A 26,677-nucleotide genomic window follows, 5' to 3' on the forward strand; every position below is an offset into this window, starting at 1 on the left:
CCTGTTACTGCCTTAGGGATGGTGACAGATGACATTTATGTGTATTCTAAGACATAACCCAGAATGTGACCTCTAACAGGTTTGCCCATGTGTTCCTCTTCTGCCATCAGCACCAGAGGAATCCATGATGTGTGTGTCTGTGCGTGTGTACGAATGCCTAAACAATGTAGTTTCATTTTGCTTGTTTCTGAGTTCCAGACAGCATCCCACTTGACAGTCTTCTGGAACCTTCTCCTTCTAAGTTACCCACATTAACAGCAACCTTTTTCTGTTTTGCAAAACATTTTATTCCATTCAGGAAAGTGACACACAGTCCTAGGCATTTCAGAGTGCAGCAAAGTGGAAAGACAAATATGACAGACACGAGATCCACGGATTGACTTCTCCTTCCTGGACACCGGATGTCACTGTAACTGACCAAGTTTGCTTTGGCAACGCCAAGTTCGCAACCACGCCTATGGCCGCCTCTGCCAGCGTGGCCATTTCAGCCCGCATTCTGTGGATGGTTTTATGGTAGACTTCATCTCTGTTGTTCATTCATTCGGTAAATGGGCCAGGGATTGTGCTGAGGACACAAAAGGGAAGGAGAAATACTTGCTGCCCACAGGGGCTCACAATCTATCGGTGAGGCAGAGAAGTAAACAGCTGGGCGTAATACATGTGGCAAAAGCGTTACCAGAAGTGCAAGCTCAGGGTGGTGAGGGGACTACAGGACGGCCATCTGACACAGCGGCTAGAGCGAGGCCCAAGATAAGGAGACCTGGAGGACGGAGCTGTGTCCGTCGGGCAACGTGAAGGCCCCCTGGCTCAAATCTGACCCTTTTTGCAACACCTAGTTCAAATCTCTCATCTGACCTGTCTCCTGTGAAATTCTCCATCCCGCAGTCTGTTCTAGTCACAAGTCACTTTACATGTGGGGTTCCTTTCTACATGGACACGTCACCCACTACGCTGCTGTCTCCCCGAGGATGGAGTCCTGCATTATGAATGTGTTGGACAGAGAGGCCGCCCCGGGAGCCCTGCCCAGGAGACAGATGGCTCTCAGCGCTTGGCTGGAGCAGGCAGGATGAGGTGGGTGGTTGCAGCAGGAGGAAAGGGTCAGGGATACACAAAAGATACACAGAGAAAGCACTCCTCCGAGGCTGCCGCCCCGACCATAGTACTAAGATGATTTCTACGTAAAATGCGAAAAGTCTAACCACAGAACAGTTCTCTCAACAGCACAATTATTTGAAAAGAAGAGACAAGTATTTCATCACACACAAAAACTAGACAATGGCTGCACAGCCTGCTGAGCAGCCCGGGCTCCGCAGGCTGGCGCGCGGGCTCGGCGGCGGGCTCAGTCGAACGTGATGCGGAAGCTGCGCTCCTGCTCCTTGCGCCGGCCCTCGCAGCGCCGGCTCGCCTCCTCCACCTTCCTCTGCAGCAGTGCGGAGTTCTGGTCCACCCACTGCAGCGAGTCCATGTGCGCGTTCAGGATCTTGCAGATCTGCTGCAGCGGGTCGCTGGTGTCGGCGGGGCCGCCGGCCGTGTTCAGGTGCTCGATGACGTCCTTGAGGTCCTGCGCCATGCGCTTCAGCTGCGCGTCGATGTTCTCAGCCAGCTTGTAGGTCTTCTCACGCTCCTCGTCCGCGTGCTGCAGGTAGACGGTCCCGCTCTGCTCCTTGACTGACTCTTCCAGTGGGCTCAGCAGGTCTTCCAGCTCCTTCTGCTGAGACAAGATGAAGTCCAGCTCCTGGTCCAGCCTCTTCTGGTCCAGCTTCACCTTCTCCACTTCACGGTGGAGGCTGGTGATCTTCTCCCCGTTCTCGATCAGCGTGCGGTCCCAGGCGTTGACCTGCGTGGCCTGCTGCAGGAAGTGCCGCTCCTGGTCCTCCAGCTCCAGGCTCCACTTGTTGATCAGACTTTCCAGCTGGGCATAGGTCATCACAGGGCTGGCGGACACCCCAGTGGCTGCGCCTGGGCCGGTCGGAGCGGTTATGGTGGAGGGCGCATTGCTGGAGATCCCAGCCGATGCTAGGGGTTTTAGATTCAAGGCAAAGCTGGAGGTGGAGGTGGATGTGGTAGTGGCGGTGGACGTGGCTATGGCCGCAGCAGAAGCTGCTCCAGGAGCCTTTAAGCTGAAGCTCAGCGTTCCAGCCCCCGACGTTCCAGCAGTGGTTGCTGGGGTACCAAACGAGAGCCCAGTGCTGGTGGATGAGGTTGGAGCGGAGGCTAGTGAGGCAAAGAGCGTGGGCCCGGCACTGGTGGTGGCAGCAGTGGGTGTGGGAGCCGCTGGCTGTGTGGCCCCCACTCCAGTGGCTGCTGGTGTGGCTGGAGTGAAGGACAACCCAGCCAATGTTGTGGGCTGGGCTGAAGTCCCCATCGAGCCAATACTGAAACTGGAGGTCCCCCCACTCTGGGATGTGCTTCCACCTGTGAATGAGAAGCCCCCGGGTGTGGTGGACGGAGCAGCGGAGGTGGTGGTGGAGCCAAACACAAAGCCAGTGGGGCCTGTGCCCTGGCTGGAGGTGACGGTGCTTGAGATGGCATTGGTGAGGGTGCTACTGCCCAGCCCAAAGCCGCCGGGCTGCGCTGGGGCCGGGGTGGCAGCTGTGCTGCTCAAGTTTAGCTTTGGAGCGTTGAGCCCTAAGGAAAATCCAGTTCCTCCAGCAGCAGGAGTTGTGCTTCCAAAACTGAATCCTGGGGTCTGTGTCGCTGGCGCTTGGGTGGTAATTGAGAACAGGCTGGTAGAAGGGGTACTCACAGCTGGCTGGGAGGGATTCCCAAAATTAAACCCACCAGTGCCAGACGTAGAGAAAGAAAACCCGGTAGCAGGGGTGGTTGTTGCTGTCTTTGCAGTGCCAAACGTGAACCCGCCTGTGGGGGCCCCAGTGCCTCCAAAATTAAACCCGCTCATGGCTCCAGACTCTCGTGGCAGCAGCTACTCCGGCTCCCAAAGCAAATCCGTCAGCGTCTGCAACCTTGGGAAGATTTTTAAAGCAGAGGAAGTGACATGATCAGATGGCGGCTTTGGAAAGGTAACAGCTCAGTGGCATGATGCAGGGTGGTTTGGAGGGCGGCGGGACGCCACAGCTAGAACATGCGGCCACCCTCCTCCTGCCTTGGCACTAACCAGGCCCTGCTAAACTAGGACAGGTGGCGGGGGCCAGGCGCTAGCAGCTCGATGTGCTGGGGACCGCACAGCCACGTTCAGCAGTTGAGAGCCCTGCTGCCTCGGGGGAGGAGGCCCATGGGCAGGCACCTGAACGGACCTCGGCCAGAGGAGGCCAGACTTGAGGCGCTTCTGGTGAGCGGGGCTAGAAGCACACAAAAGAACCCCAGGTGCTGCTCCCCAGGTGTCCTTGCTGACTGCAAGGCAGGCAGAGGACACACCCTCGTGGACCTCCGAGACAGACGCTGAGCTGCACGGCAGGGCCTGGGGCCCCGAAGGCCCCATCGGGCACACCCCTCGCCATTTAGGAGGGAGGGCATGTTGGAGCACCCCCCACCCTCCCTCTAACTCGGGCGCATGAGACCCAAGTGCGCAATCAGAGCGCTGGGAGGCAGAGCCCCTGGCAGTGATTGAGTCAAGGAGACAGGGAAACCTTAGTCGGCCAGCCAGAGACTCCTCTACGATATGTCCCCAGGCACTCCAGAGCAGGTGGCCGCCCTCATTTGCAGGTGCATGGCACAGAGGATGTGCACCTGGGCCTCCCCCACCCTCTCAGCCACCTGCCTCGGGAGACAATGAGCAGCCACCAGAGAGAACAGCAGGGGAGGGAGAGAAAGCATGAATGCCCAGAAGGATCCCGTCATGTTGCCAGCCCCACTCCATCTTCCCAGGAAGCTCTGAGTCATCACAACCAGTTTAAACTGACTGGATTTCTGTAGTTTCTAGATAAAAAAGCCCCGAGCAGAACCATCTGTTAGCTGGAAAGTCAAAGGATACTTGATGAGGAATGGGCCAGAGGGGGCAGGGATGGAGGTGACTGGGGTAACTGGTCACAGGTGAGCACCCATGGCCGCCACCGGGAGGCGCGCCTGGGAGAGAACCACGGCTGCTCTCGGATGCGCCCTCTCACTCCTGTGGGAGGCAGGGATTCTGTCTCCATATCCGAGATGAGGAAACGGGGGCTTGGATGCTGCGGCCGTCTACCCAGGGTCACCCAGCTAGCATGGGGTGGAGCCAGGGGCTGACCCCAGGCCTCTGGCCCAGTGCAGCCACCGGATTCAGGCACTTCCCTGCACCCAATTAGAGGGCTGAGTTCATAACAGACAGAAGGGAAGACATGCATGCGTATGTCCACTGAAATGGCCTCCGACAGCACACACGAGATGTAGGAAATGACAGCAAAGGGACCGAAGCAGAATACAAATTTACTAGAGCAATGTGAGCTCAGCTGTGGAAAACAGAACAACTATGAAGAAAGAGGGCAGGAAGGAAATACACTGAGCTGTGCACGGGGCTGTGTCTGGGTGATGGGACCGCACGCGGGCTGTTACCTTCTTAATTTGCAGCAGTTTCCAAATGTTCAGTCTGTTTGTATAATGGAAAAACACAACTGAAGAGCCACGCCAAAGATATGGTCCCCCCAAGATGCCTTGGAACTTGGGAATACGTTACCATATGTGGCAAAAGGAATTCTCAGATGTGATTAAGAATCTTGAGATGAGACTATCCTGGATTAAACGATGGGTCCTAAATGTCATCTTGAACGTCCTTAAAAAACAGAGCAGAGCGACATTGGACTAGAGGAGACAACAAGACAATGGAAGCAGATGTTGGAGTGATGCACCTTGAACTTGGAGACAGGGCCATGAGCCAAGGAACTTGGGCGGCCTTTAAAAGCTGGATAAGTGCTCGCTTCAACAGGAGATATACTAAAAAAAAAAAGCCGGAAAAGGGGGATGGCCGGTTAGCTCAGTTGGTTAGAGCGTGGTGCTGACAACACCAAGTTGCTGGTCGATCCCCACGTGGGCCACTGTGAGCTGCGCCCTCCTATTAAAAAAAAAACAGGCAAGGAAACATTTTCCCTGGAGCCTCCAAAAGGAACCCACCCTGTTGACACCCTGACTGCAGCCCTATGAAACTGATTTCGGACTTCTGATCTGAACTGTAGAGAACTGACGTGCACTGTTTTAAGCCAGCACATTGCGATGACCTGTGAAAGCAGCCACAGAACTGATGAATACAGCTGGGAAGCAGAACGTGTCTGCCAGAAGTGAGGCCTGACTCAGTGCCACTCTGATCTCAACAAGGGGCAGCAAAGTTCTCTGGGGTTCAAGTTCTCTCATCAGGAAAGTGGGGCGGCAGCTACCACACTGAAGTGTGGCTGACGGTAGGGCACTCGCTCGGGTGCTGTCACTGCCACCCGGCAAAGGCAGGCACATGCTCACATTTTCACTTTGGTGAGAGCCTCTGGAAGCTGGTGAGGAAGGGTGGGCAGCAAAGGGTTAACTCAGTAGGAGGGGCTGTGGACACCCAGCTGTGAAGAGGTTTTCACAGAAAAGAACTGGGAGTTGTGGCTGACCTCAAGTCTAATATGAACTCACAGTCAGCTGCCACTGCTCAGCGGGTCCTCAAACTGCAAGATGAGAAGTGCCAGTTCCAATGCAGAGACGGGGATTTCTGGACAGCTAATCCCAGCTGTATGTCCCCGCCCTGTGCTGTGGAGTCTCCCCGGCCAGGCCCTGAGCTCACTGTCCTACCAGGTAGGTTGGAATGAGGGCCCCAGCGTAAATGGTTCCAGGAAGACAGGCTCAGATTGAAGGAACTTGCCAATTCTCATCCCACAGCGGGCCCTGCGCTCCGGTTTCTGGATTGCACACTGCCTTTATTTCTACTTCATTAACGGGCCCATCTGGTCACAAGGCAAGCAGTCCTGCTTTGGGGCATGGCCTCCATTCTGTACCCCAGCTTCCATTTAACACCTTCATGTTCTTATTTTCCCTTCATCTAAAACAGCCCGTGCAGTTCACTTGCAAGACAGCCCCCCGTTTTCAGACCCAAAGTTGGTCTCCAAACACAAGGACACCATCTGGGTTTGAATTCTGCTTCTGCCACTTACTGAGGGCCCTGGGGCAAATTACTCCTGAGCCTCTCCATGCCTCCGTTTCCCCATCTGTAATGAGGACAGCCCCCTCCCACTATGAAGAACAAACAAGGTCACAACCGAGAAGCCAAGTGCCCGGCTCCGAGAAGGAGTCCACGAGTCCTGTTTCCTCTTCCCTCTCCTTCAGGCCCAGTTTTATTTCTCGAGGTGTCCTCAGGAAAACCTACTGTAGCTCCCCACCCCAGCTTCCACTGCTCCCCTGCTTCTTTGCAGACCCTTGTTTTTCACTGGGTCTCTTCCTCCACACAGCTGTGTTTCTGGGGAGGTGCCGGCCGCCCGCACTACTGGTGGGGCTGCCTGGTCTAAGCCAGTGGCTCTCCACTCGCTGCGCTTTAGCACCTGGCAGCGTTCAAAAGGTACTGACTGCGGCCAGATCAAAGACGGGGGCAGGACCCAGGCCTTCGCATTTTTACAAAGCTCTTCTGAGAAAGGCATCTACTCTTAAGAGGCCACAGTAAATGTCAGGGACTCCAGGCCCACCGGCGCCCGGTCCTGCACCAGAGCCCTTCCTACATGAGAGAACACACCTGTCACTACAGAGCGACCTCGAGCTGGGTTTATTGTTAGCAGCCACCTACGTGTCTTGACTCTCAGGACCTCAGCTGCTGAGGGCTTTTGCTATTAATAAATTACAGCTAAAATTCTCCAGAAGAGCATTTATAGAAAGTTTTTGTCTTTTTTTTTTTTTTTAAATATATTGGGGTGGAAAGTTCTTTGCTTTTTATACTATTAAAAAAACCACAAGAAAAACTATCTTCTGTGGGGGCTTGTCTGGTTTAATGGTTCACCATTTATTAAATGCCTCATCTGTTTCAAACCCCAGATGGCAGGGCTCTGTCAACAACAGTGAACACGTATTGCTCCCACCTGTTCTACGTGCTTTAGATGCATTCTTGCTCACTTACTCCTGAAGTGGGGCAGGTCCACTTTACAAACTAGGAGAGTGGAGCCCAGAGAGGTTTCTAAGCCATGGCCCCTTGTCCTCCAGGCGGCCAGACAGGCAAATGTCAGCTTCAATACCAGGGCTCCAGGACGGGGGAGGGCAGCAGGGACAAGGCTCGTACCCCGGCCTGGGTTCCAGGGAGCACATGCCTAAGCTGAGTGCTGAAGGATGTGGGATCAGCCAGGAGATGGAAAGGAGGGGCCTGGTGAAGGCAGAGAGGCTGAAACAGGTGTGCTGACGGGTTACTCGGCAGGCCTGGCTTGTCCAAACCCTGCACATTCCAAACAAAGGACTGGCTCTTGCCCAGCCCCTCAAGATCACGGCTAAGCCCTTGGGGTACCCTGCCTGACAGTGTCTTTAAGGTGGGGCCTTGGCCACGTTATCAGCTTGACCTCTGGAGGGGCTGGGGACAGTAACAAAGGTCAGTCACACAGGTACTCTATGTCTATGTGACTATTTCTTTTGCCTGACCTTTAATGCAAACCCTGGACAGCAAGGCTGCCGCGGTGGACCACGTTCTGTCCGTGTGGTCACACATCGCGGCTGGGAGGCTTACACGCTGTCCGTGGGACTTCACTGAAAACTGGGAGCTCACACCTGGTCTCTCCTGGACTCTGCCCTGTGCACCTTTTCCCTTTGCTGATTTGAATCTCTATCCTTTTGCTGTAACTGTGAGTCTAACGGCTTTGCTGAGTTGAGTCCTGCGAGAGAACCACTGGACCTGAGGGTGGTCTTGGCGATCCCTGACAGCTGTGTGCTGTGGCACGTAATGCGAGGGGAGAAGCTGGCAGAGCCACAGATGCCATGCTAACGGCTCAGACTTCATTTGGAGGGAGCCATGGAGGGGCTTGAAGGCTGGGGAGGACGCCACGGCCAGATACACGTACAGGGGTGGGCGGCTGGCAGGAGGCTGGGTGATGGTCCAGGCCAAGAGCCCAGGGCCTGAACCAGAACTCTGGGGACAAGGAGAGAGAACCTCATGTGGGAAAGGTGTAGGTCTGCGCCAGAATGAAATGAAGTGACGGTTCTGCAGGGTCTGTCCCGGTTAATTAACAAAGCCATCAACATCCAGGACCTTCGGGATTTCTCACAAACGTGGCTGCACAAACACCACGATGAGCTGAGTCCCCACCCTTACTACAGCGGCGAGCTTTCCTGCAAGAGAAGCTGACAGAGCTCAGGGGAAGCAGGAGGAACAGAGACTGGAGAAATGGACTTTTCCTGGAAAACGTGGGAGGCGTGCTTGGGCTGCGCTGCGGCCATCTGCAGTTCGCCCCTGGGGAAGCTGAGGCCCGAAGGGAGAGGAGCTGCCTCGGGGTCGCCCAGGGAGTTACTGGCTGAGCCGCCTGCCCCACTTATGCCCATTTTCCAAAGCACATCCACTCGCCTTCCAAGCCCAGGAGAATCAGAGAAAGACCCACCCAGGATTCTGACCTACAGACACAACCCATCCCCCAGCTGGGGACCAGGGTTATCTGCTGTCACCTCCAGCTTCACCAGGTCCACTCACCTTACCTCTCTCTTTAGTTCTTGTGCCAACTCCAACTCCTAACTTAAATATATGCTCAGCCCCACTCTGTAGTGATGACAACACATAGATTAGAAAAAAGGCCCATCCCTCAGGGGACGGGGGAGGGAAGAGGGAGTCACAAAGAGTAAAAAATTCCTTTGCAGCACAATGTTCATTCATACAACAAATATTTTCGAGCACCTAATGTACAGGCACCGTTCAAGGCCCTGGAAATACAGCTGTGAACGAGACAGAGGCGTCCCTGATCTCCTGGAGCTTACAGTCCAGCAGGGGAGACAGCCAGGAAAACAGGCGCCACAAAGAAATGATGTATCATGTCGGAAGAGGCTAAGCTCGAGGAACAAGAGAAAGTAGTGCAAGGAAAGGGGACTAGGGGCGCGGGTGGGGGAGGGGATTAGCTGAGGCAAACTGGAAGCCAGAGGGGGTGGCCAGAACAAAGTCCTTGGGTGGGATGACACCGCAGGCGGCCAGTGTGGCTGAGGGGCAAGTGTCATTGTCACCAAGCCCTCAAGTGGAATCAAAAGGATCCCTAAGTGAAATAGGGAGGCAAAGGAGGAGAGTCAGAGGGAGATGTGACCACGGGAGAACGGCTGAAGACGTGCTATGCTGCTGGCTTTGGAGACCGAGGAAGGGCCACAAGCCAAGGAATGCGCGTGGCCCTGAGAAGCTGGAAAAGGCAAAACAATAGATTCTCCCTCAGGTTCCAGAAGGAATACAGCCCGTGGATCCATTTCAGACTTCTGAGCTCCAGAATTGTAAGAGCATCAATTTGTGGTGTTTTAAGCCACAAAGTTTGTGATAACTTTTTACAGCAGGAACAGGAACCTAATACAGGGGTGAGGGAGGGAGGAAGAACAGGATGGAACTCAATTTAGATAAGTGGACGGGTAACACATGCTGGAGTTGGGGTTGACCAAGAGGCTGGAGTGAGAGGTAATGGGGCCTGTCTCTGCATCGGGGCGAGGGGGCAGCTGGGCGGCAGCAGCTGGGCCCCAGCAGCTGGGGAGCTGGTGTGGAAAGAACAGTGAGCTGTGATTCTGAAAATCCGGGCCCTGCCCCGCAACTCCCACAGCGGCGAGCTCATCAGGGGCATGGATGTGACACCCAGCAATGACATGCCATCTGTGATGGAGAAAGGGACCAGGTGGCCTAAGAGCACTGAGGAGGGCAGGTGAAGGTGATGGTGTTGGTCCCACGGGCAGAACGTCCCCGTTTGTTCACAGCTGCACCCCCAGCACGTAGGGTAGTGCCTGGCATGCAGCTGGCACTCAAAGTGACTGTAACTGACCGACTGACTGATAGCTGCTAACCACCATTGACTGAGCACTGCCTATGTGACTGGTCCTGGGCCAGGAGCACTAGATAGCAGCACACCGAACCCTCCGTGGATGGGAAATGGCTCAGAGACGTGACATGACTTCTCCAAGGTCACACGGCAGCCAACGTTCGTCCCAGGATGAGAATCCCGATCTTTCTGGGGCTAAAATCTGAAGTTCTGCCTGGGGCAGGGGAGGAGGAGATGACAGAATCGTCTTAAAGGATGAATAAGGTCCTCTGGGCAGATGGGTGGCAGAGGGAGTCACAGACAAAGGCCAGCTTCTGTACAGCAGCGTGCTGTGAGGAGGTGGAGTTGGGGGCCCCGTCACGGAGGGAGACTGCTAGCCTAGTCCCCCTACTGAAGACAAAGCCATGGCACCATTTTCCTTCCTGACGCCACTACTGCCGTTCATCTGCTCCCCTCAGAAGCTTTGAGTGACCCTCCCACAACGAGACTCATCCACTGGGGCCGAGAGCCGCCATGGCCTCATTTATAACAGAAACGCTACTTCATTTTGGGCAGCCAGGAGTCCAGCCTGAGGGCTCAACTTCTGAGGGCTCCTGGACGGGGCTCAGGAATATGAACCCAGCTCTGCTTGTCCACTGATGGGCCGGGCGGGGCCTGGCACGGCAGGCCTGTAGCTGGCATTACAAGCCCAGACTGTGCATTTCTGTGCGCTCCGACAGGGGCCTCTGCCTGTCCTTTTCTGTCAGTCACCTGGCAATACACCGCCTGTCGGCCTGAGCCCTGGCTGTGCTACGCCTAGCCCTGGGATCTACATGCCAGTCTTGTCCCCCGTGCCTCAGTCTCCGCATCTGAAAACGAGGGATGGAGCTTGTGAATCACATGGTCTTTGTGAAGAGGAAACATCTGATCCGCACCAGGCGCTCAGCACATGCCTGGTGTATCCTTAGGGCCCAGGAAATGTTAATTATTAACGCAGGTTCTGGGAAGTGACTGGAGCAAGGCTCCTGGCATCCAGCCCACAGCCACCGGGTGGCACTGCTGACAATGCTGAGACCAGACAGTACCCAGGAAGGACAGGAGCTGTCTCTGGGGGGAACTTTTCCCTTGGAATTATTTAGTATTTGGAGGAAGTGCAACCACTGGCTGAGAGAGCAGAGGCGGCGACAGGGAGGGGAGCACAGAGGTGGGAAGACGAGGGAAAAGAGGAAAAATCAGAGACCCGGGGAACCTTGGCCTTTGGCCACCATCAGCCCAGCTTGGTACCAATGCCCGGCTGGTACCTCTGACACACGCTTAGTGCAGGGACTTCCTGTTTGCTGCCCTCACCATCACTCCTCTGGGCTGTCTCACCAACATATCAAACAGAACTCCGCGCCTGCTTGCCCCAAGTCCACCAACTGCTTCTTAAATACTTTACCTCTTGAAGCTGTTTGAAAAACCCTCTAAAGCCTCTGGGAACAGAGGAGCTCAGAGAGCAGGCCCTCGAAAAATGGACATCAAGTGATAAGCAACGAACGGCGTGCTAACCAGCTCTTAGCCAAGGCGGTCTCTACTGGCCCATCGAAGAAGAGACTGGACAGAGAGACGGCACAAAGGCTGAGGCAGGAGCGTGCTCTGATTTGTTTTCAGAGACTCACCCAGGCTGCTGGGAGTTGGGGGGAGACTTGCAGGAGCCAGTGGTGGCCTGGGCTATTCTGTCCAGCTCGTGTATAACCATCCTGCTGGTGGGCATGGCCAACCCCTCTGGCAGGAGCCCCCGAGAGGGGCAGAACTGTTTTCCTAAGGCAGATCAGCAGCACAGAAACCTCAGCGCTCACCTCCATCTAAAGGCCATCTCTGCCACAGCACAGGTGTCCCCAGCCTGGACGGGAGATGGAGGAGCCCGCCTGGGACCCCCAGTCCTAACTTCCTCTCGCCTGCTCCTCCCCAAGGACCAGCCCCCCGGGTATAACCCACTTGCATTCAGCAAAACCTGGGGGCGTGTCTGTCTGTCTGCTCCTCAGGGGGAGGGGCCATGGAAGCCTCACTGCCTGTCGCCGGGCTGAGCCCTGTGAAGGGATCCCTCCAGGTTTACTGCGCGTTTAGATGCCCAGCGTGGCGGCGTGCTAACTACCAAGGAGGCTTCATCCTACGTGTTGCGTTTCTCAACCTACCCAATAACACAGCGCTGGCTGTTTTTAAAGTGAAAGCTAAATTCTTTTTCTGAATAGGTAGTTTGTTCACATGGTTTTACATTTGAAAGATCAAAAGGGAATACTGTGGTCTCCACCCACCCTCCCTTTGTCCCCACAGCCACCAGTTCTCACTCCTGGAGACAAGCTGTTAGGTTTCTCGTGCCTCTTTCCAGAGATTTCCTATGCATTTAAGCAAATGCACGGTTTGCACCCCCTCCCTTTGTACACAAAAGGTTGTGCGCCAGGTGCGCTGTCCTTTTTCCACTTAGAAAGCATTCTAAGCAGGCCCATTACCCTCCTTGGACAGGAGGAAGCAGGTTCTCAGAGGAGAGCCGACTTGGGAGGTGCCAACATTCCGGCCTTGGGGGTGGCCGGAAGCAGGTGGTACCTAAATGCTTCTTGGATTCACAGGTTCTCAACCTCCTCTCTTCTTCCGTCCATCCCTTGAAAATACTATCTCTACCCCCAAGAAGTCACTTCACGGCTAATTAGCAATTCCATTCTCCTCCCCACTCCTGAGGCCTGGAATTGTCCCCCAAGGAGCTCAGGTGGAGGGACAAACAGCTACTTCCCCCACGGGGAAAACAAATCAGGTAAGGCGTGTGTGGAAAACAAGTCAGGATACAACCAGAAGAGTAAGGAAGATTCTAGAACCACCACTCTTAAATCAAATAATAGGACTGGAAGAGATCTGAGAAATACTCTGGTGCTGGGTACTTTTTTTTTATGCCAGGAACTGTTTTGTTTCTCTCTTGTAGTGAAAGATTTTTTTCCCCTCTACTTAACTGCATTTTTAACTTGTATATATTAACTACACAATTAATACATCAGCCCTTTCGTTAAAATATTGTTTTGAACATTACCGACAAAGCTAAGGTCCCCTTGATCTCTATCCTCCATCCTGGTCCCCACACCTGTGAGGTAATCCCTGTCGGAAGCTGCTATGTATCTTTTATCTATGCATTTGTGTGTATTCACAGCCAGAGGAAATGTTTTTATCCACGTATTTTTCCGATTACGCAGTGTATCACACTATGTCACTCTACAACTTGTCCTTTTCCCAACATGTTCTTCATTCCTTCCGGCTGCTGGCAATCAGTCCATGGTATACCCACCCCACGTTTTACTCATCCGTGCCTGTACTGATGAACACTCAGGACGCTTCCAATTTTCCTTTATGATGAACAATCCTGCAGCAGGCACGTTCACACACGCCGAGGGCATTCAGATGGTGCTAACAGGCACAGGCACGTTTCCAGGGCAGAGATCCAGAAACGCAGGCTTGCGTTTTGGTTTTACCAGGGACTACCAAATTGCCCTTTTTATTCTAACTGGCAGTGCCCGAGACAACCATTTCCCTACAACCTGCCAGCACCGGAGATTAGGAAAGTTCTGGCAATCTGATACATCAACTGCCTTAATTAAAAAATAATGATAAAAGCACTAACCATTCAGCACCCACTGTGTACCAGCTCGTGTTGGGTAATTCACAAATATACCTCATTCAGTCAGTCAACAAACATTCACTGAGACTTAGGACAGGACAGGCCTTGTGCTGGGCAAACAAAGACAACATGGCCTGGCCATCACCCTCAAAAACCCAGAGTGTTATTTAAATGTGATCAAGGAAAAACTACCAGAATTGAAAACAGGCATTCAAACAAAAACTTGTACACAAATGTTCACAATAGCCAAAAGGTGCCCTTATCTCCAATCGTTCTTTGCCCCTCTCACCCACTCCAGCCCCACCGGCCTTGCTGGTCTCCAAGGCCTCCATGCATCTAAAGAACTCCTGCCTCAGGGCCTTTGCACTTGCTGCTCCCTCCCTCTGACGGCTCTCCCTGCAGATGTCTCCATGGATCTCTCCCTGACCCCTTCAGGTCTTTGAGGAAATGTCACCTATTCAGTGAGGTCTTCCCTGGCTAGCCTTAGGACTAGCACCATCTGAAATACCATGTATCTCACCTACTATCTGTCTCCCCATCACAACGTGAACTGCACACAGGGCAAGATTTTTGTCTGTGATTTCCAGGGCTGTACCCCCAGTGTCTGTAACAGTTGCAGGCCATGGTGGGCACTCAGTAAATGCTTGTCAACGGAATTAACAAATCCAGGGGTTGCTTTGTGCCCGGTACTAACTGCAATTCCACTCCTAGGTATTTCCCAAGAGAAATGAAAACACACGTCCACATAAAACTTGTACATGCATATTTGTAATAGGAAAGAAGTAAAAACAACCCAAATGCCCATCTATTGATGAATGGATAAAATGTAATATACCATGGAATATTATTCAGCCTTTAAAAGGAATGAAGTACTGATATTGCTACAAAATGGATGAACCTTGAAAATCAGACACAAAGGACCACCTATGACTCCATTTATCTGAAATGTCCAGAAGAGGTAAATCCATAGAGGCAGAAAGCACATTAGTGGTTGCCAGGGGCTGGGAGAGAGAGAGTGGGGATGACTGCCAATGGGGATGGGGCTTCTTTCAGAGGTGAGGGAAATGTTCGAAAATTGGATTGTGGTGGTAAGTATACAACTCTGTGAATATACTGAAACCCACTGAACTGTACACTTTAATAAATGGATGTGAATTATACAGTACCTCCATAAAGCCATTAAACAAACCAACTAAGCATGCGATGCTGGCAAGGGGCTGAGAGAAGAAAGAGGGGCTGCAGAGGTTGCAAGGGCTGGGCAGAGTAGTTTCAGAAGACAGGATCACGCTTTCTTCTGAGGACACGTGATCTGGAGATGAGGAAACCTGGTTGAGCATGGGCTAGGGAAGAGACTGGAGTTGAAATGTTCCAGTCAGCCGTGAGGCCATCTGGGGGCTTCACGGGAAATGCAACTGGGCATGGACACAACGCCAAGGCCTCGAGACCTAGAGAGGGGCTGAAGCACCAGGGCCAAGAGACTCGAGGAGACCCACACACCTGTGCTCCCTCCTTGGCCCTCTCCTGTACTCAGTACCAGTGTCCCAGGGGAGAGGCAGTGCTGTCAGTGGGGGACGGAGACAAAGGTCCCAGCCAGGTTGTGGCAGACTGTTGCCATGGAGATGGTTTCTCTGGGAACCCGGTGAAAGCCACCAGAGGTGGGAACAAGGTGGCTTTGATGCCGAGAATCAGAACCAGCCACAGCCCTTACCTGTCCCTGGGTATCAACCACACGCTAACGCTTCAGGACGTTATGTGCCGGGGCCTGTTTGCAGTGCTTTACCTGCACTGACTCATGACCTTACGAGGTGGTGGGAACCATCAGTGTTCCCACCTTATAGGTGAGCAAACTGAGGTTGAAAGAAGTTCAGCAATTTGCCCCAAGTCACACGGGTAGTTAGGACTGACCCAGGCTGTCTGAGACTCTCCAAAGGGACATTTTCTCACACAGCCCATCGTGCGCCACGCCCGATGGCCCCTTGCCATTCTCTAACGCCACCTCTGGCCATCTCCATCACCTTCCAGACTCGTTTAGGCCTCACTCTTCAATCAACTCAGTGCTTCTGCCTCCCTCAGCTACAGGCTGGATTCCTGGTGGCTTGCAGTGAAGAGGGGGACACCAGCTGCTGTTTCCCGCCCAGCCCCCAGGAACCTGTTCCTGCTCTCGGTGGGGGTGGGCAGGAGGGGGAGGAGAAGGGCAAAGGGCTCTTGAACTGACCAGGCCGAGGCTCAGGGCTCTGCTGGCCACGGACTCAATGTTTTCCGTGGTGCAGTCCCCACAAGCCTGAGGAGGGGGCACCTCGGGGGTCCTGGGGGCCTGTTTTCCCCCTGTAGCTCCCTGCCTCTGCCTCAACCTCTCGCTTGCTCCCCTCAGCTCCCACTATGAGTGGTACTGGCCAGAGGGTGCCGGCTGGGTCCAGGCCCTGCTACTTTCCTCTGTGCCCAGGTGTCCCCTGGCCTAGGTGCTGCCCACCTCCCTCCCTCCCCCGTTGGGTAGCACGAGCACGCTTGCTGTGAGCAAGGGAAAAGCAGCCCTCCCAGGCAGGCCCTGGTGCCCTCTTGTTGGTCATAAACAATTTCATGGAACACCAACATCAGCCAAGGCCACTCGGCCCCTGATGCACCGAGACAAAAACAAGACCACTCGGAATCATGTCTCAACACGGACAAAAACACGAACATGGTCCAAAGCACAAAAATGACCAAACCTTCCGCCCCTGGCTCGGAGGTGATGCTGCCCCTTAACTAAGCGGAGCATGAGCTCTGCTCACCCTCTGCCTCCGGAGAACATAACGATACCAGCCATGGCCTTGCCCGGCTCCCTGCCAGCATCCGATCGAGAGCGAAGCCCCGCTTCCCTGAAGCTGCCCAGTCACCTAACCCAGCCCAGCTCCCGCAAGGCCTCTAACACCCCCTTACTGAGCTGCTCTGAGGTCCTGTCAATGAACAAGACACTCAAGCTGCGCAACCACACGTGTTCCTGGGGCAAGGGGAAGGCCAGCTGGTAAGCGACAGGTGGGGTAATAAGATACCAGCCCCACCCCCAAGCAGGCACCTGCCCCTCAGGGACAGTCTCGGGAGCACTCACCCCTGCCCCTCACAAACACCGCCCTGGACTCTAGGGGTCTGGGCTGTCTGCGCAGGCCCTGCTCCTTTTCCCTTCTGGTCAGCCCAGCAGAGGGGTGGGGCCCACGAGCGGAATGAGGACTGGGTTCCCTTTGTTCTCTGCTCCGGGCGGGGAGGGTTACAGGTCTGGGCGTTGGGGAAGTCACTGAGCACAAAGGTCGGGGAGGCCCGCAGCCACACTTGTGGTTTGCCGGGCTTTCTCTGAATTACTCGCCAACCTCTTAAAACTTGGATCTCACAGAAAAATCTCGGTTTCCAACTTCTGTGAAGGCAGCAGCTCTGCGCCACCAGCCGGCATAGCTGCCCAGCAGGATGGGCTGCCCCTGGACAGCACCGGTGCCTTTCGGGTGGTCCCGGCTCATTGGCCCGCCTGGAACACAGGGCCTGCAGCTCCGTGGGGACAGCTCACTGACTGAGCCAGGCACTGCTCTCAACCTTTTCAGAGTTTCTCTGTGGTCCTCACCACTGCCCTCTCCAGAGGGTTCTGCTATTGCCCCCACTTTACGGACGAGGCCACAGTGGCACATGGGGCATGTATCTTGCTGGAGGCCACACAGGGTTAAGTGATGGTGTCCAGAGCTCCAGGACATTATGTCGTCAATGACCTTCAGTTAGCCGTTTTCCTCCTACAGTCAGTCCCTGTGGGCACGTGAAGGGGAACCGCAGGGCTGGCCACAACCTTTATCTCCCAGATGAGGAAACTGAGGCTCTGAGAGGGGAGAGCGGTAGGCTGGATAATGGCCCCCCAAAGATGCTCACTTCTAGTGCCCAGATCCTGTGATATGACCTCACGTGGCAAAAGGGTCTTTGCAGACGTGAGTAAATGAAGGACCCTGCCAAGGAGACGTTATCCTGGATTACCTGGGCAGGACCGAAAGTCATCACAAGGGTCTTTACAGGAGGGAGAGCAGGAAGATCAAGAAAGGAAACAGGAGATGTGATGACGGAAGAGGTTGGGGTGACGAGGTGGGGCCACGAGCCAAGGATGCAGGTGGCCTGTAGCAGCTGGAAAAGGCCAGGAAGTGGATTCTCCCCTGGAGCCTCCAGAAGGGAGGCAGCCCTGTGGACCCACTATACACTTCTGGTCTCTAGAACTGCAAGGGAATAAATACGTGTTGTCTTAAGTCACTAAGTTTGCGGTAATTTGTTATACCGTGTTTCCCCGAAAATAAGACCGGGTCTTATATTAATTTTTGCTCCATTAGAGCTGATTTTCCAGGGATGTCTTATTTTTTCATGTACAACAATCTACATTTATTCAAATACAGTCATATCATTCTTCTTCTGGAACATCGTCATAACGTACTAAATGTGTCCATCTGGCTGAGATCTTAACTGGGGCTTACCTATTTTCGGGGAAACACGGTAGCAGTGAGGATAGAAACTAAAACAGAAGCTGTCCACGGAGGGAGCCAGAGCTGGTGCAGCAGTGCAGGGCCTCACTAGGTTCTAAGAGCTGTGGCTGCTTCTGCCGACGGAGACACAGCGGAGTGAGGGGAAGGAAGGGGCTTGGGAAGCCTCTGAGCCACCGGCTCACATGGCGGACCTGTGCACTGCGCTGCCCTTTCCCCAAGGGCGCTGGCCTTGGCCTTCCTGCCCTTGTTTGCCAGGACGCATACCGACAACCCCTGCCCCCAGCCTCCATGACCCAGATACCTGCCCTAGTGCCTCTTCAGGGACTACAGTCCCGACTTCCCAGCCTCTGTGCACGAGCGGCTCTTATTTACAGTGAACCGATGCCTGCCGAGGCAGCAGCACAGGGCTGGGGGCTGTGGGGAACGATTCTGGGAATAAGGAAGGTGCCGACCTTGCCTTCTACGTGCTCAGGGAAACAGTCACGTACGCAGACATCTGTCTGTCAGGTGGCTACGAAAGCAGAACAAAGTGTGGTGGAGACAGGAAGAGAAACAAACACGTAGAGATCCCTGAGCTAGTAAGTGCTGGCCTTACCTCCCTCCTTTCCCATTACCCCCCAGCACCCCAAGCCTTAGAGAAATGACTAATGCTCATTACTCGGCAGGCCCCATTCTAGCAACTTTATATACATTTACCATTTCACCCTTACAACAACTCTGTGAAGCGGGTCCTCTTATCCCTATTTTATGGCTGAGGAAGCTGAGTCACAGGGAGAAGATGCCACTTGCTAAGGCTCACAGCGGTGGTGGCGCTGGGATGTGAACTTAACAGGCTGGCTCACAGCCCCTGTTCCGACCCACTTTGCAGAAGGCGGCCAAGGTTAAGGCAGAGGAAGGACCGTGCCTGCATTGCCAGCCAGGACTAAGTGGTGTGGGTTTGGAACCTGGGTCCATCTGCTGCAAACTCAGTGCCTTTTCCATCATGCCGGGCTGTCACCTTAACTGGGAAACCAGGGAGGGGCTGCTGCAACAGTGCAGGTGAGGAGGGCCTCCTAGGACAGAGGAGTGAGGAGACGCAAGTCAGAATCAATAGAGTTTGGCAACTGAGCAGCAGCAAACCCAAGGTGAAGGTCCAGGTCTGGTGGCCTCCCAGCAGGCTATGCCCCGGGCTGGGGGTGGATGGGGGGTGGTGATCTATCTGAGAGGAGCAGACAGACTCTCCTTGGGGCCTGTAAGGCCCTGAAAGCTGTGCAGTGTTGTGGAGACCTGGTTCTAACTAGCAGTCTGATTGTGCAAACACCTTTCACCTCTTGGGGCCTCAGGCTTGCCCCCCCCGCAAGACAAGTGGGTTAGCCTCTATGATCTGAGGTCACTCCTTGGCATTGAGTCTCAGATTCTCAGTGTCTTGCACCGGTGGCTACTCTCCCTCTCCCTCCACAACCCTCCCTTGCTGTGTTGGGGCCGCTTCCAGATCCAGGACTCCGCTAAACAGGAGCCTGTTGCCAGGTGCACAGGGGTCCCAAGAGAATCCCCCCACCCCCCTCCCCATCAAAGAGCCAGGGTGATGCAACCTGCCTGCAATTTCCACCTCACTCCCTAAGCGTGGTCTCTCCGCACTGAAAAAGAGTCCCTAGCAGCCCCACCCACGCTTCCAGCCCCAGCTCGAGTTGGAAAGGAAAGGCTGGGTTACTCTGCGAAGGTGGGGGAGGCTGAGGCGTTTGAGTCCTGGAGGGGCCACAGGTCCGGGTCAGGGGTGGGCATGAGCGAGGGCTCAGGCTCACAGGCAGCCACTGATGACCCACCGCCCATAAATTAGAATATGCCAGGAAGGGCTAGAGAGCTGAGTCTGGAGAACTGGCCCCCACCCAGCAGGTCTGAGTCAAGCTGCTTGGGTGGGGCAGTTGGCATCAGAGTTGAACTGGGTGGAATAGGACAGCTAGAGAGAGAAGGCGGTACGGGGGCTGGGACAGGGAACCAGGATCCCTGCCCCACGGCCTTCTCAGTCGGCATACACCTCACACAGCCGCAGCACGACTCCCATACTGAGCAAGCTCCTTTCTGGTTATTAAAAAATACCCTACCTGACCGTCCCCTCAAAAACCGATAGTCCCAGTCTCTGAGACAAAACCAAACTGAGGGATATTCCATAGAATATCTGACCAGCACTCCTCAAAACTGTCAAGATCATAAAAGACAAGGAAAGTCAGAGAAACGACTGCAGATCAGGAGACACAATGACAAATGTCATATGGCAACCTGGACAGGATCCTGGAACAAAAAAGGACTATAGGGAACAACCAGTGAAATCAGAATAAAGTTGAAGTTTAGTTAATAGACGTGTACAGATGAGATGTTGGTTTTTCAGCTATGACAAGTGTATCACAGTAACGTAAGATGAAAACAATGGAAAAAATTAGGTGAGGAGTATATGGAAACTGTACACTATCTTTTTTGCAATTTTTCTGTAAACCTAGAATTATTCCCAAATAGTTTATTTAAAAAAAAACAACTCTACCTACTTCCCACACATAACCTAGAAGGTCTTCTCAGAAAAACTGTGTGTGTGTGTGTGCGCACGCGCGCGCCTGTGCCATCCGACTACCAGCAGTCTGTCCAATCGTCTACCCTAACCCTGCCTGGTCTTGCTCAAATCTCTATACTGACAAGTAGGAAGAGATCGGTCCTGAAGTTCCACTTAAAAGGTGGAAGACCAATCACAGTTTTAAAGCACTAACTGCTTAGCAGTGGAGATAAAATATATCCCACCTCAGTAACCACCACCATCACCACCCCTTATGTGTATAGCACCTCGTGTGTGCCAGGCACTAGTCTAAGCGCTTGACCTGGATTAACTCATTTAATCCTCATAACAGCCCTAAAAAGCAGGTACCATTAATGGCCTCTTCTTTCTAAGGGAAACTGCCAGTACCACAAGGCTAGTAAGTGCGGTGCGTCAGGGTTTGAACCTAAATAACGGGGCTCCAGAATCTATGTCTTAACCACTACTCTGTGCTGCCTAGGTAATAATGGAGCCTCTACAGACTCGAGGAAATATAGGGCAAGTGCTCAAATACTGGCAGAGAGGACGGTAAGTGCCCTAAGGCAAAGCGCTCAGATGCCAAGGACTTCCTGCATGCAACCAGGGGGAAGGCAGAAGCCCGCTTCTCTTTACTGCCCACGTAACTCTCAAGATCAGGGTTCCCCCACCTTCTCTGGATCTTGCTTCAGTCTCATAACTGCCACAGAAGTGATGAAGGTTGAACTCCAGGGTAATGTCTTGACGTGGATGGATGCAGGGTGGGAAAGACAGGTTTCTGCAGCAGAGAAAAGACCCACACCCATTTGGGCTGGCAGAGGACCCAGCGCACAGGGAGGAGATGGCCAGGAAGCTCGCTCTCTTTTAGTAAATGGAAGTGGAAGTCCCCCCATTCTTGGCAGGGTTGGGAGACTGATCCACTGGGGGGCGTCTCAGGAAGTCAGGGAGAGGGGCAGGGCCAGAAGAATGAAACAACTGGCCTGAAAGGAATGCTGCGGCCAAGGATTGAGGGAAGGTGGGCAGGGGAGGGAGAAAAGGATGGAGTGGGGGCGATGATGCCAGATTCTCTGCACCCCTACACCAGGATGGGGCTGAGCGGCCATTACTTGGAATGGGGGAGGGTGGGGATGGCTGGAAATTGACACCTTGGAGGAACGGAGACAAAAGAACGACCTGTTAGCTGGTACTGGATGGTCAAGTGTCTGAGGCTTTTGCGGGGAGTGCGTGTGTGGGGGTGTGAGACTGGGGCCCCCGAGTTCCTATTAATAATAAAATAGGTTGAACAGACACGTATAAGCGGGTCTTTGTGCTTAGGTCTTCACAGGCATCGACTTCCTTAATTCTCACAAATAACCCCATTAGGTAGAGTTGGTTATTCTAATATTATAGATAGTTCCCTATCTATGAGGCTAGAGAAGTTATTTGCCCAAGACCAGCATGGCAGGTATGTGATTAGAATGGAGCTTAGGCTGGGACTCGCGGGACTCTAACCCACAAAAAGCGTTCTCAGCGTGAGCAGGCAGTTGGGGAAAGCAGAGATGAGCGTGTGGCCGGCCGGAAATTCATGAAGCAGGGGAAAGGAAATGAGAAATTCACCAGTGAGGGTCTCAGGGAGGAGGAAATCAGGCCTAGGATCGAGAGAGCAGGAGGGCCAGAGCCAGCAGAAGGGGGATGAACCGTAGAGCCACCGGGAAGGGAGGGCCAAACCCCAGGGGTCGAAAGGAGGAGGGGGCCGGATGCCCAAGAGGAGGGGGCCAGGCCCGCCTCCGGGTTGGACCGCGCGGAGGCGGGGCGCGGAAGGATCCGGGCGGTCCCGTGCTGCGCCGCCCGAGATATATCTGTTCCCACTCCCCGGGGCCACCACATTCCCCATCCTCAGATCACGATCTCTCCTCACACTACGGCGAAGCCGCCTTTGCCCGCGAAGCCCCGGCCATGGCTCTGTAGCTGCGAACCCTCCGTGCCCCCCGCCCGTCTCCGCGCTCACCGCGCCTGCGCTCTTCGCTCCTGCCTTCTTTATTCAGCCGAGGCCGCCGCTGCCTCTCCTTTCCACAGCCATGGAGTGAGTAACCGTTCACCCCTCCCTCTCCAACCGCCTTTCCCGCCGTTTCGAAGCTCGCGGCCCTCACCACCAGGCTTGGAGGTTGGGGAGACGAAAGTGAGGGATCACGGTCGCGCAGGCGCAGAAGAGGGAAAACCAGCATGGGCGCGCGGCCGAGCATGCGTACTCGGCCCGATGGTGGGGGAGGGTGTCTTTTTCTTGCGTTGGCGTTTATAGATGGCCTGCGTACGGTTGCGCCTGCGCACCAGCCCTCAGAGAGTTTTTTTTTTCCTTCTTCCGGAACGAGTCTGTCTTCGCGCTGTTGCTCATGCGCGTCAGCCCACCAGAGCCCATATTGTGCGAAGGGCTGGCAGTAGGCGGCTGCACATGCGCACTGACGCCCCCCCGCGTAGACGTGAGAACAATGGGACCGTTCTGGTGGTGGAGCTGCGCCAAATTTGGCCCTCGGCGAGAGAGCCAAGTGTGGAAGGTTGGCGTAGAGAGCTGTTCTCTGCTGGCCACCTCCACCTTCCCTGGTCCACGTTGCTTAGTCGCCTGCTCCACATCGCTTAGGCGCGCAGCATAGCGTCTCTCCCTTTCATTCAGGCATCTGCTGGGGCGGGTGCTAGTTTACACTGACTGGGTAGAAGGCAGAGCGTAAAGACAAGGGGGTGGAGCTAGGATCTCAGCCTTGACGAACGATAAGGCTAGGGAGAGTATTATGCGAAGGGGCGGGGCTAAGCGAACCGTTAGATGAGGGGTGGGGTTTCGATTGGAGAAATAATAGGGGCCTGCGGGGGAGGGGTGCAGCTAAGATAGTGGGGCGGGGCTGGGGGGCGGAATAACGGTAGTCCCTGCAGGATTTGAATAGATAACATTGGTGAAGGGGTGGGGCAGGGCGAATTCCCCTGGGAACTGATTTGAGATGGGACCTAGGGAGGGGGTGGGGCCTAAAGGAAGTATTTTAGAGAAAGGAGTGTGGCTGGAAGAAAATTCCCCTGGGACTGAGTTTTTTTTACTGAAGGAATATTATGGGGTGGGTGGGAAGGGCTTAAGATAATTCCCTTGGGAAACCATTATGTTTCTGTATTGGAGGATTGGGTCGGGAATTTTGAAGAAAATAAAGTCGGGCCTAAAGAGAATCCCCTTGGGAGTGGGTGGGGCTCAGATTTGGGGAAAGGGCAGATTTAGAATTCTGAGGGCGAGGCATAGTCCCAACCCAGTTGGAAGGGAAAGGGAGGGGTCCCCCCCCTCAGCGCCCCCTGCCCCCCGGGATGTGGGAGTAGAACTTGGTTTCCCTGCGACTTTGGCGGTGAGTGAGGTTCGCCTATGACCCTGCCCACTTTTGTCTCACACGTGTAGGTCCTCCACTTTCACCTTGGTGCCTGTCTTCGGCCAACTGAGCGACCTCCAGAGCCTCCTTTCACTTGTTGGTGCAGCTTCCTTCATTGCCATTGGTTCCCAGCGCCTGTGCTGCAGCCATGTCACTCCTGGCCACCCTGGGGCTGGAGCTGGACAGGGCCCTGCTCCCAGCTAGCGGGCTGAGCTGGCTCCTAGACTATGGGAAACTCCCCCTGGCCCCTGCCCCCCTGGGCCCCTATGAGGTCCTTGGGGGAGCCCTGGAGGGCGGGCTTCCAGGGGGGGGAGAGCCCCTGGCAGGTAAGGACAGGTGAAGAATGGAGGTGGTGTGGAGCTGTGGTGTGGGGCACAAGACAGAAGGAGGGAGAATTTATTCATTCATACATTCATTTGATAAATAATTATTAAGCACCTGTAATATGCCAGGCACTATTTTAGGTGCCGGGGATATAGCTGGGAACAAGACTGACATCCCTGCCCTCCTGGAGCTCACACTCTAGCTACAAAATGACATTGTGGACCTAGTTTAAAGTCCATAGCCAGGAAACCCTCTCCAAGTAGGTAATGTTTTGGCTGAAGCCTAAAGGATGGGAAGGAATGAGCTATGAAAAGACCCAAGGGAAGAACTGTTTAGGTGGAGAAAATAGCATATGCAGAAGCCCTGAGACGGATTATTTTATTCCTTTAGTGTGTCCCCAATGCTTGTCATATAGTGGGTTTTCAATAATTAATTAAAGGTGAAACAGGGTGTATTGTGTATGTGTGATCGAGTTTGTGTTTTAAGAAGAAACTAGAAAGTAAATCAAATCACAGATGTGGGTTACTCAGTAAAGAGAATGTTGGAATGGTTGAAGAAATGGTTGGTTGACTGTTTTGTTTTGGTCATTGGTTGGTTGACTAGTTCATTGATTGGTCGGTGAAAAGGGTTGATTGGTTGGTTACTGAATCAGATAGTTGATTGGTTGGCTGGTCCACTGGTTGTTGGTTGGTTGACTGGTTAGTTGGTTGGTTGGTTAGTTGACTGGTTAGACGTTTGACTGGTTCATTGGTTGTCTTCCTCCAATCCTCCAGGTGATGGCTTCTCTGATTGGATGACTGAACGGGTGGACTTTACAGCCCTTCTCCCTCTGGAGCCCCCCTTACCCTCAGGTGCCCTTCCCCCACCTTCCCCACCCTCCCCTGACCTGGAAGCCATGGCCTCGCTCCTCAAGAAGGAGCTGGAGCAGATGGAAGACTTCTTCCTTGATGCCCCACTCCTCCCACCATCCTCCCCACCACCACAGCCACCACCACAAGCGGCACCCTCCCTCCCTGTCCCCCTACCCCCCACCTTTGACCTCCACCAGCCCCCTGCCCTGGACACCCTAGACTTGCTGGCCATCTACTGCCGCAGTGAGGCTGGGCAGGGGGATTCGGGTTTGGCTCCCATGCCCCCACCACAGCAGCGCCCTCCTCTACCTCAAACCTCTCGCCCAGCCCCCTACCCCAGTCCTGCCATCACTCGAGGGGACCGCAAGCAAAAGAAGAGAGACCAGAACAAGTCAGCTGCTTTGAGGTACAGACAGAGGAAGCGGGCAGAGGGTGAGGCCCTGGAGGGCGAGTGTCAGGGGCTGGAGGCACGGAACCGGGAGCTGAGGGAGAGGGCTGAGTCTGTGGAGCGGGAGATCCAATATGTCAAGGACCTGCTCATCGAAGTGTACAAGGCTCGAAGCCAGAGGACCCGCAAGAGCTAGGAGACAGGCAGGGCTTCGGGCGGTAGGGGGCACTGGTCTCCGGCTCTGGCTCACTTCTGTTTCTGGGGCTGAGATGGGAGGGTCCCCCCATCATCCCTCTGCCTCTAGCTTCTTTCCAAAGCCCCCCCTTCTCTCTCTCTCTCCTTTTATCCTTGTCTCCTTTCTTGTCCATTTCTTGTCCATGTTGCTCCCCTTCTCCTCAGAATCATGGATCATTTGGCCTTAGTCAACACCTACACTTTTCAAGTGACAGCTGAGAGACTGAGGCCCCCGGGAGTTCAGGGAGCAGGGGAGAGCTTGGAAACCAGCTCTCGAACGGGGCTGTGAGGCCAGAAAGCTGTGCAGAATGACTGTAAATGAGCACAGGAGAGCCGTCTAGGGAATAAGTCAGAGAGGGTTTTAAGAATGGCACCCATATAATAACATAAGCAGAACAAGCAAGCGAGCTGACCTTGGGAAACTACATTTGGGCAGGGAGCCAAAAGGTAGGCAAGTTTGAAGAGCTGGTGGCTCTGGAGGCAGATGGGGAGCTGGGCAGAGTGGGTGTGGCCATAGTTGGTGAGTGGGTGTTCACTTTAGCTCTGGGAGGAAATCAGTGTTTTGTGAAGGTGTTGGGGCAGGGGCTGCATCTAGGTGAGAGAGGGCGGGAGCGATCCTTTTGGGGGTTGTGGTGGAAATAAAATAAATAACTTCTGGTCTGAGCGTCTTGTCTTTGAGAGAAGAAGTTGGGAGAGGGCAGTTGTAAGCCAAAGACAATGACAATAGAAATAACAGATAGTACTTATGGTCAAGCACACAACACTTGGTACACGGCCCAGGTCACGATGGGACTGATTGAACTGGTAATGATGCAAGACCCACTTTTAGATTCAGACCCTTAATTACTTACATAGATAGCAAAACAAAGGATAGCTAAAGGTGCCAGCGCCCCATGGCCCTCATCACACACCAAAACGGGTGACACGCAAACAAAACGGGCTGGACAGCTGCAACAAGAGTTGTGGGGTACCCCATGTGGAGGAGCCCCTTGTTGATGAAAGCCTCCCAGGGGTATTTG

At 54.1% G+C, this 26,677-nt stretch overlaps 2 protein-coding genes across 2 annotated transcripts; one reads left to right on the forward strand and one right to left on the reverse strand.

The window, feature by feature from the left end:
- Window positions 1-22,609, reverse strand: NUP62 (nucleoporin 62). Its single transcript, XM_033127426.1, has 2 exons — window positions 22,475-22,609; window positions 1-2,963 (listed from the first exon to the last, which is right to left on the reverse strand). The coding sequence occupies exon 2, from the start codon at window positions 2,897-2,899 to the stop codon at window positions 1,340-1,342; it is 1,560 nt and encodes a 519-aa protein (XP_032983317.1). The 5' UTR covers window positions 2,900-2,963; window positions 22,475-22,609; the 3' UTR covers window positions 1-1,339.
- ATF5 (activating transcription factor 5) lies at window positions 22,413-26,310 on the forward strand. Its single transcript, XM_033127427.1, has 3 exons — window positions 22,413-22,549; window positions 23,891-24,187; window positions 24,959-26,310. The coding sequence occupies exons 2-3, from the start codon at window positions 24,010-24,012 to the stop codon at window positions 25,618-25,620; spliced, it is 840 nt and encodes a 279-aa protein (XP_032983318.1). The 5' UTR covers window positions 22,413-22,549; window positions 23,891-24,009; the 3' UTR covers window positions 25,621-26,310.
- The last annotated feature ends 367 nt before the right edge of the window (window positions 26,311-26,677 follow it).

The sequence above is a fragment of the Rhinolophus ferrumequinum genome, chromosome 15 (assembly GCF_004115265.2).
Source record: "Rhinolophus ferrumequinum isolate MPI-CBG mRhiFer1 chromosome 15, mRhiFer1_v1.p, whole genome shotgun sequence".
Lineage (NCBI taxonomy): Eukaryota > Metazoa > Chordata > Mammalia > Chiroptera > Rhinolophidae > Rhinolophus > Rhinolophus ferrumequinum.

What these genes read in the sequence shown, in the direction of transcription:
- NUP62 (XM_033127426.1), bottom strand. Translation starts at nt 2,899, where the DNA reads ATGAGCGGGTTTAATTTTGGAGGCACTGGGGCCCCCACAGGCGGGTTC.
- ATF5 (XM_033127427.1), top strand. Translation starts at nt 24,010, where the DNA reads ATGTCACTCCTGGCCACCCTGGGGCTGGAGCTGGACAGGGCCCTGCTC. An exon ending in GGGGGGAGAGCCCCTGGCAG is followed by an intron (nt 24,188 to 24,958) that starts GTAAGGACAGGT and finishes CCAATCCTCCAG; the next exon opens with GTGATGGCTTCTCTGATTGG.